At 37.3% G+C, this 10,183-nt stretch overlaps 1 protein-coding gene across 1 annotated transcript in view; it reads right to left on the reverse strand.

The window, feature by feature from the left end:
* LOC103663514 (protein LEG1 homolog) overlaps window positions 1–9,728 on the reverse strand; it is a 54,801-nt gene extending 45,073 nt beyond the window's left edge. The window contains exons 1-4 of the mRNA XM_008691239.2: window positions 8,689–9,728; window positions 5,109–5,195; window positions 4,161–4,345; window positions 3,194–3,294 (exon numbers count right to left, since the gene is read on the reverse strand). Of these exons, the coding sequence (XP_008689461.1) occupies window positions 3,194–3,294; window positions 4,161–4,345; window positions 5,109–5,195; window positions 8,689–8,989 (674 nt within the window). The 5' untranslated portion in view covers window positions 8,990–9,728. The remainder of the gene's footprint in view (window positions 1–3,193; window positions 3,295–4,160; window positions 4,346–5,108; window positions 5,196–8,688) is intronic.
* Window positions 9,729–10,183: the final 455 nt, after the last annotated feature.

Raw genomic sequence — 10,183 nt, forward strand, 5'->3', positions numbered from 1 at the left:
TTCACCATATGATGTTAACTGCAGGTTTTTCTAAATGCCCTTTAACAAGATGAGAAACTTTTCGTCTATTCCTAGGGTTTGTTTTAATGTTTTTATCATAGAAGAGTTATCAAATGCTTTATCTATGTCTACTGTGATGATTTTGTGATTTTTGTCCCTTCTTCTATTAAAATGGTGTATTATATTGATTATCAGATACTAAACCAACTTTTTATTCTTAGAATAAGTCCCATGTGGCCATGGTTTATGATTCTTTTATATGTGGCTGGATTCTGTTTACTGGCATTACATTGAGGATTTTTGTGTCTATATTCGCAAGAAATGCTGGAACGTAATTTTTGTGTAGTATCTTTGGTTTTGCTATCAGAGTAATATTGTCAATTTGCTATCTGGTCTTATGTCTTATGTCTTTGTCCTCTTTTTCTTCATTACTGCTTTCTTTTGTGCTAAATGGATATTTTCTAATATAAATGTTTATTCCCTGTGCTTTTTTTCTATCACCTCTCTCTAATCTATCTACATAGCTCTTCCTCTTCGCTGATGAGATTACAATTACTATCAATCTTAAAACAATGTAGTTCATGTTAATAGTAACTTATTCTAACCATTTACATAAATTGTGCTGCAATATAGTTCCATTCCCACTCTCCTGCAGGTCTATGAAACTCTGTTCATCTTTCTTCATCTTTTTTTTTCTTTTTGTTCCTCACAGTGGGTAATCTCAATTTACCTATATTCAAGTTAATGGATTCTTTCTCCTGTCAGCTTAAGTCTGCTTTTGTATCCCTCAAGTGAATTATTCATTTTTGCTATTGTAATTTTCAACTGCAGAATTTCTATTTTTTCCATGAATTCTATCTCTTTATTCATAATCTCTACTTAGTAAAACATTGTTGCCAATTCATACTTTCCTTAAATTCTTTAGACACAGTTTCTTTTATTTTTTAAGCATGCTCTTAATAAGTGATTCAAAAATTTTGTCCATCATCTGAACTCAGAGGAACAATTCCTAATGACTGATTATCTCTGTGTAAGCGTGTGTATGTGGTGGTGGTGGGGGGTGCATGCACGCACTACTTTCCCCATTCTTTGCACATCTCTCTCTCTCTCTCTTTAACATTAGACAGTTCAGGCACTATAAAGTGGAAACTCTAAAATTCAGATTTCTATGCTCACCAGGGTTTGTTGTTGCTTGGTTTTCTTGTCATTACTTGTTTATTGATTTGCCTGGACAAATTCTGTTACTTATTCTGTGTTCTCTGTAGTGAGTCATCACTGAAGGCCCTGCTCAGAAGCTTAATGGTCAGCTAATGATTAAAGATTTTCTTAAATTCCTTGAGTCAGTAAGTCTTCCACCCTTTGCCAAGGAGCTCTGTGTATGTGTTGGGGTATACCTTCAATGCTAAGGTACAACTCTGCCTAAGGCTTTACTTCCTATTTGTTCAGGGCCTCAAGGTATCCAGAGGTGAGACATTGGGGTCCTCTCAGCTCTTGCCTGGGTATGCCCTCAGTTCTATTCATGTTTGTGGGTCCTAGAAAAAGACAAATTCTCTGTAGACATAGTAACAAGTAGCCACCAAACTATTTTTAGACTGACTTCAGTCTATCAACAAAAACTTGGTTCAGTGACCAGGTTTTTGCAAGCATCCAATAAGTCACATGCCCTCATTTCTGAAAGTCAGCCAATCAGGAATGGACTCCCTGCATAAATATGCCTCTAATGCCAGTTGACAACTGTCTTACCTGAGTAGCCCTCTTGTACTGATGACTCAACCCACTTATATGCCTAAAAATCTACCAGTCTCTGAACTCTGCATCTCCTAATAACCCATCTCAAGGTTAGAAGAGGGGTCTGCTCCGTGATACTGTGCATGACAATGTAACTTTCCCTTCCTAGAACTGCAATAAATTCAGCTTTGTTGTTTTATTTCACATATCGACGACTGATCTCATCATCCTTTGAGAGTTGCTAGGAAAATGCTATTTTCCAGAGGAATTTAGTTTTTGTGTCATTGGGAAAGTCTACAAAAATTAATATTTTATAAACTACTTTCTATAAATTATAATGACTTGATCTCAATTCCAACTGATGTTGACAGCTCCTGTTTCCTTCGTTGGTTGATGATCTCACCTCTCCTTGGCAGTGATTAGAATCAAGCAGCTAAGTCACAGCAAAAAGATATTATGATGGCTACGATCCTAATTCATCTCACAGACATGTCAAGAGGATGAACTCTTCTGTTGACCAATGTAAAAATCAGCCTTTGAAGCACTGTTAAGAAATAAAATATACAAAGCAATATAAGTTTCCTGACTCTGTGATTTGTTTATCTTCATGGGATTTGTGGTCAGTGGGAAAGATAACAGTACTTGGTCAACAAGAAGACCTCAAACATGAGTGCCTGTATTTTTATGTGTACTTTAAACCAGTCACCCATTCTTTAGTTCCTTCTACAGATGTCTCACCCTGGGTTGCAGATACTGCCCCCAATACAGTGTCATTCACTTCCATACCAAGTCATGCTGTCTTATTCAATCTCATTGTTATAAAATGGGCAGAGTTCGGACATTTTAGCTATCTGGCATGGTAACCAAGATGTTTCTTGGATACTCCCCTCCAAATAGGTGTTAACCGAGCTATTTTTTTCCCATCAAAGTGATGCAGAGATCCTATAATTATTTGCCATCACATCCTTTTTGTTTATAGACACCAGTTTGTGTTAAAACGGCCTTAAAAAAATCTTCTTGTACTTCTGAATTTGTTTTGTTTTATTGTTCCTTTGTGGTACAGAGGTACTGTTCTTCATGCTTTTCCCTGCTGCTTATAACATGGTTTTGAGCTTTATCCAGTAAAACATTTTCCTGTCAGTTTTCTCTTTATCATAGTATGTCCTCATGTTTGACATATTGGTGAATAGGTAAATTGAAAAAGACTTCAGTGAAAAAGATAGTGTAAGTTGGAAAGATTGTTACCATATTAAAACAAAATTATTTTATTTTATTTTTAGAGAGAGAGAGTGTGTGAGCAGGCGGGGAGAGGCAGAGGGAGACAGAAAGAGAATCTCAAGCAGGCTCAACGTGGGGCCCAACATGGGGCTTGATCATGACCTGAGCAGAAATCAAGAGTCAGATGCTTAACCAACTGAGCCGCCCCAGGTGACCCCAAACAAAACAACTTTAAATCCATTCTTACCTATTTTGAAAATTTTTACGAGCAACATCCAAAGATGAGACATGTGCAGCCCATAAGGATTCCAACAGGTCATCAAAGCTGCTAGAATGTGACTTTACGAGCTGTCAAAGACAAAAATGTTACTGATGTTTAGGCAATTTTAGTGATTTCTCTTCTTGACAATCAATTCTCTTTACAAATATAATTTTTCAACATACTAAATGAGGGGAGAATTTTTTTTCTAGTTAAGGTGTAAAAGATTCAATACTAAACACTCCCGAAAGAGCTTAATATCAAGCATTTTAATTACTAGTCATACTGAATCCACATGAAAGGAATAAACCATGTGTTTTTAGAAATGTCAGGATTTTACACTGTTCGGAACCAGACCTTTAGTATTTTATGCATTTGGTTTTCTCTTGCCATGCAATGAACTTTCCACTAATCATATGCAATTTAATGAACAAGTTCTCTAAAGGGAAACCCAATCTTTAGTCATGTATTCTTTCACCCCTGACACATTACTTTGGACATCATATTAGATTCTGACTGTCAAATGCTAATTCAGTCAACTCATATGTGATTTGTTTTTCAAGACAGTTGAAATAAGCTGATCAGATTCACTACAATTTTATTTCTGTACCAGTTACTGTTCAGTTGACCTGAAATTATGATGAGCTAGGATACCTCATGCACTGTTAAGTCATAATTTCTCTGGGCTCACGTGTGTGTATATCATTTATTTGGTATGAGAATAGTAGATAGCATGGCCTCGGTACAGTGTTGGTAATGAGGATGCTAATGAGCTATGATGTCATGCAGCAATCCACTCATACTAATACTGTTGTCACCACAATATTTTCATATTAGCAACTTTGTTCCTTAGGAACAATTGCTCAATGTATAAAAAAAATCTACATTAAGTGCTACTCAAAAATTATCTGTCTACCCTTGAAGAGTATTAATTAAAACACTAAAAAAAAAAAACCTGGTAAAATTCATTCCACTTTTTCATTGCTTCTGGAAATGATGAATGGCAGTGAGAAACATTGTAACAAAAATTCATCTGATCCTTGGATGGTGGCAGAAAGGTGACATTGTCTGGTGATATCCCCATTATGCCAGAATCAACCGCAGCAAGGAAGGGCATTGCAGAGAGATAATAATTAAGGTCTGTATAAACAAAAAGTTATTAATATGGTTAACACACAAAAGAGGTTGTCTTCAAAGTAAAGGAATCTATCATAAAAGTAAGCCTAAATATCTAGAAATGTGGTAAAACTCAAGTGGTAATTTTGAGAACTTCGGAAATTTTATCAGAAATTTCCCTTAGTGTTATATGCAACTTGAATATGCTTCTCTTAAAAACCCTACTCTCATAAAGCAAAATCGATTCATCTTGTAGATTTATTATTTTAAATCACAGATAATAATTGCACTGGAATTTAAAAATGCTAATTAAATTCTAAGGCATAATAAGTGAAAAATTTAAAAATTATTAACACAACTAAGTAGAATTTAAGTAAAAACTTGAAACAAGAAAACTAGTAGCAGAATTCTATACTTTTCTAAGTTTTTAGTTTAAATCTGAAAATCTGATGTAGCTTATTCTAATATTTAATCTAGATATTTCTCTTGTTAACAAAGTTTTATCTGATAAATTCTTATTTCTGTCTTATATATTTAAATCAAGTTTTGAGGTTACCAATTTTCCCTAAGTGATATTTTTAATAATTGGATAAACTAATCAATAAATTTAAAAAATATCTAACTCAAGCCTCATTTTCAAAAAATCCAGATTTGGGTCAAACAGGTGTTTTTTGTAAAAGCAATGATTCCGGTTTTGGTTTTTGTTTCTCTAATTGGGATCCTAGGCTGAATTGATTTTTTGTGGAAAGGTCATCAATTGGAGGTTTGACTGTTACATTGAACTCACCAGCCCACCAACTGTCCACAGAGATACAGAGATGATCCCCAGACTTACGGCCACAGTCTGTACTTTGGGTGGGATCGGCTAATCTGCCTAAAAAAGAGGAAATCCAGAGTTGGGTTTACGAGGCCCCTTTCTAAGCTGTAGTTACAAAACATAACTAGATACAATATGTTTACAGGAGTAATGAATTTTGTCAGCTTCCCATCATTGTCTTTCCCTCACTTCATGACTTTCTGCTTCCCATCTCCCGTTCATATTTTTTCCTTTCCTTACCATCCCTACAATGCTCTATTCTCTCTCATAGTCCCTATTTTTTTAGCCTCCGTAGTCTCTGTGTCTTCTCTTTACTAACTACTCTTTATTTTCAATATTAAGGAGTGAATATTCATGGATAGTAAACAAGATCCAGGCTCTATTGACTTAAAATCAAATCCTTTTTCATTGCTTACCTACCTATTGTTTGACCCTGAGTAAATGACTTCTGTGCACCTTAATTTTCTCATGTAGGTACTGGAGAGACTTGCCATAATCACTTCAGAGAGGTTGGGGTTGTTAACTGAAGAAGGGCGCAAAAAGCTCAGAGAACACGTGCTTCCGTAAATATTAGACATTTTTCTATTTTCATCTCTTTTCTTTTTGTCATCCTCTCTCATCTCCTACTTCCAAAACATCTCTTTCTGTTTCTCTCACACTTGAGTATTTTATACTTTCTGCATTACTTCCTGCAGCTCCCTTCAGCAATCTCGGACTCTATGCCCATCGATCTCCCCGTTTCCACCACCTTCACATCGGCTTATTCCCTTTACTCCTGCTAACTTTCTCTTTTCTCTGGCTTCTCCCTCACCCTGTTTTGGTGCTCACGTGCCACTCCGGCCTCTGTCTTGCCCAGTCCTTGCTCACCTACTGGGTACCTCCCTTTCTTTTTTCCCAATGCCCTTTGCCGGCAACATTCACTTCTTCTTTCTCGTTCCTTCCCCTACATTCACTGTATCAGTTCTTTTCACCAGTTCTGTTTCCCATGAACCTCTTTTCTTTCCCTTTTACTTTCTCATTCTGGTTTCTAACTTGGCTCTTCTTGACCTGCTTACCCTTCGGTGGGCAAGAGGAAAGACTTGGGTATTTCTGCTAATGCATGGAAACGTCTCAAAATTGTTATTCCTCTTTTGAACTGGAATAATATCCAAATATGTGAAACATACCTCTCCTGATTCTTTTTTTTTTTTCAAAGATTTTATTTATTTATTTGACAGACATAGAGACAGCCAGCGAGAGAGGGAACACAAGCAGGGGGAGTGGGAGAGGAAGAAGCAGGCTCATAGCGGAGGAGCCTGATGTGGGGCTCGATCCCATAACGCCAGGATCACGCCCTGAGCCGAAGGCAGATGCTTTAACCGCTGTGCCACCCAGGCGCCCCACCTCTCTTGATTCTTAAGCTTTGCCTCAGTTGGGAGTTGTTTGAAATCTGTTTCTAAGACTCTCTGTCTTTTTAAATCCATTCAGTCTCTGAGAACATTCGCCTATGACGCTAACCTAAGGATTTCCTTATGTTGCTAACTTCCTTGTCTTCTCCTCCAAATACTCGACTGTGCTCCGGTTCCATTTTGTCAAATTCCCACAGAACTCCATTATGAGTGACTCCGCATCACCTCCAACTGCACATGCCCGGGACTGAGCCCTTGATGCTGACAGTCAAGGAAGATTGCATCCTGAACCTCCTGTCCTTTGTCGGCGAGTTTCTCTATTGTTCGGACATCTTCAGCACTTTCCCTTTCTTTACAGCCAAGCTGTGCCTGCTTACTGCTATTTTATCTTCTGAAGAAATGTTTTTCTTGCCTTCCCATGGCAAGAAAGACATCATTCTCAATAACCTACACCGAAGTTGTTTTCTGTCATCCCCATTTTCCCAGAGCAAAATTAATGTTATATTTGTTACTATTCAAATCAAATTTTTTTGCTATGAATTTACCGTATTTTCTAATTATATTATTTCTGTAGCATACATTATGTATCTCCCGTGCTCCCAACACTTCTCTCTCTTTTTGTCTTTTTCTCTCACAAAAACCACACTAACTCCAAACTCTGTCCTTTAGTTCATTCTATTTCTTTCTTCATGGATTACTTTTTTTTTTTAAGTCCATCAATGTTCTATCTTTTTTTCAATATTCCCTTCAAATCTTACTCTAGTCCCAGATTATCCCAGCTCACAACACTCACGTCATTCTAGCATCTAATGATTCAGCTCTTTCTTGTCTTATTGTTATATCATTTCTAACTCTCCTTTTTTTGTCTGTTTTTTCTTTCTTTTTCTTTTTTTATTTAAATTCAATTAGCCAATGTATAGTACATCATTAGTTTATGATATAATGCTCAATGATTCATCAGTTGCGTATAACACCCAGTACTCATCATATCACGTGTCCTCCTTAATGTTTCTTTACCATGTTGTAAGTGCTTCCAAGGAAAGCAATGACATCTACTATCAATTTCTTGTATACTTGCCACAGTCTTCCCTTTTTTCGTCTATTTTTCTCTTCAGTGTCACTGCCTATCCTGCCTCAGACTCCCAGTATTCTCTTCCCAATTCGAACATTATCCTAATTAAAATTTTGGCTAACCGATAAAAACGAACGAATACTGACATATGCAACTAGACAAATGAGTCTCAAAATAATCATGACAACTGGAATAAAACAGACTAAAAAAAGAGCACCCAGCTGTCTATATGGAAATCCTAGATAACGCTGTCGAATCTGCAGCGATAGAAAGCTGATCAGTGGTTACTGGTGAAGCTGGGGATTGAGGGGCACGAGAAGTTGGGGGGGGGGGGCTGGGAGAGACTAGCATAGGGAAGTTCCTGAAGAGGAGAATACAAAGGGGAAAAGAAAATTTTTAGAATGATATATATGTCCATTATCTGTGGTGATGTGTTCAAGGCTACGGACATACATCAACCTTACCAAAAAATACATTTTTAAATGTGCTGTTTATTGTATATAAATAAAACTATATATATTTTAAAAACCTCTGCTAAGCAATCGAGAAGCACTTAAAGCGTTTAAGTGTTTTGTAAGCATTAGACGCTTATTACTGAACTAAACCATATTGTTTACGGGCCCAATAAAAACTTCCCCATCTGACTTTAAAGACACCTCTCTAACTGACCCCGATTGATCTTCTTAAATTTACCACCCACTACCCTTTCACATTCCAGTTCTTCTGCCAATGTGGTAGTCTTCTTCCAGTTCGACCTGCTATCATTGCCATCTTTGTAATCTGTATTCCAGCACTTATATTCTAGCAATGTCTCCCTCGAACTCTTGGGCCCTACTTTCTTCCCATGATATTCTCAGCCCATGGTTGTTCCTCTTTTTCCTGAGCTAATCTTGTATTTACAGTCCTTATCTCATCTTTGAGACTTAACGTACTGTTGGTGAAATACTTTTATGGGCTACTTTCATAATTTGTAATTCTATTTTGGTTTTCTCTAGTTATATTATGGAGTTCAACTCCATTATGATACTGCTTCCTAATTAATTCACTCTTAAATCAAAGGGTCATTGTAATGAAAACGAGACATCCTTACCTGTATGATATTGCCATCCGTGATGTACAGGCAGTCCCCATAAAATATTTTGTTCATTTTCCGGTGAAAATTTTGCAAAATACTTGGCTGTCTTGTTCAGTAGGATTTTATATGTCCCCAGTCTATCAGGGTAACTCCAGAAGTTAATGATGTACTTTCCATTTTCTATCTTGTAGTCACTGAACTGACCAGGACTCTCTTTCCACAGAGGAGGATACACATCTGAGATATTGGATGTTTTTACTGAAGAAGCAAAAATACAACCAATTATTACACAGGCGCAGGAAAGATTGAAAGCCATGGTGGTTAGCCTGGAGACTGAGATTATGGCAAGATAGTTATTGGGAAATAGAACACGAAGCTACGTTGTTTTTCTGCACCTTGGCTAATCAACACTTGAAATTACCTTCCATGGCAGCAGGAAGGTGGAGACAAACAAGTGCCTTACCGAAGAGCTTAGGGTACCTCCCTTGTTAATCATCTCCCAAATACAAATTGTTGATTATGTATCAGTCCCTAGAATTTTTAGTAATTTTTAGTAGTAATTTTTTAGTAAGACTTATTTTTGTCTCTATCTTCTGGTCTGCTTCTCATATTAATCATAATAATAAATTGTATGTCTTTCCCAGAGTTACTTGAATTTTAAAGGACAGCTGCTTTTATCCAATTTAATCTCAATTAGTGGGATTTCAGCCACACAAATCGTTAACTAAGCAATTTTAGAGAGAATTCATAAGACGTTTTAGTAATATTTAGGACTTTATCAGATCTCATTGAAATTTTAGTCCATGTGTAAGTCCAGACTTGTATGTCAGAGATGTCAGTCCAAATTCCACAGCCGAAGGCTGTGTGCAGGCAGTTGATTTGTGGCTATAGAGTGAAAGTAAAAGAGGGAGAAAAAAAAAAAAAAGAAAGGAAGAATAGTAAATACAAGGAGAGACTATTGGTTTGCCTCCACTAAGGATATGGGGTGCTTAATGTTGTTTAGGAATTAAGAAGGAAAACTACTACGATAGAACCACCGGCCTTGAGAGATGGAATTGAGAAGCGTTAGTTCTTTTTTTTTTTTTTTTAATATTTTATTCATTTATTTGAGAGAGAGAGAAAAAGAACACAAGTGGAGGGAAGAGCAGCAGGAGAGGGACAAGAGGACTCCCTGCTTACCATGGAGCCCGAGGCAGGGCTGGATTCCAACACCCTGAGATCAGGACCTGAGTCAAAGTCAGATGTTTAACCGACTGAGCCACCCAGGTGCCCCAGAGAAGCATTCATTCTTATCATCCTCCCATCAAAGGTGACCCAAAGGGTAGAGACTCTCCTGCAATTCTGGTTATGCAGATCTGTGGGATAAGTGGATTCTTGCAGGTGCCTTCAGGTAGCAGCAGTGGTACAGAAGCCCAGGGCAGTAGACACAAAATAAAAGCAGATACTGAAGATAAGCTGCACACTGAACCTGCATGAAGCAGGTCGGAGCTCAGCGTGGGACTGTGCTTGC

Source organism: Ursus maritimus, unplaced genomic scaffold (genome assembly GCF_017311325.1).
Source record: "Ursus maritimus isolate PB19 unplaced genomic scaffold, ASM1731132v1 scaffold_13, whole genome shotgun sequence".
NCBI lineage: Eukaryota > Metazoa > Chordata > Mammalia > Carnivora > Ursidae > Ursus > Ursus maritimus.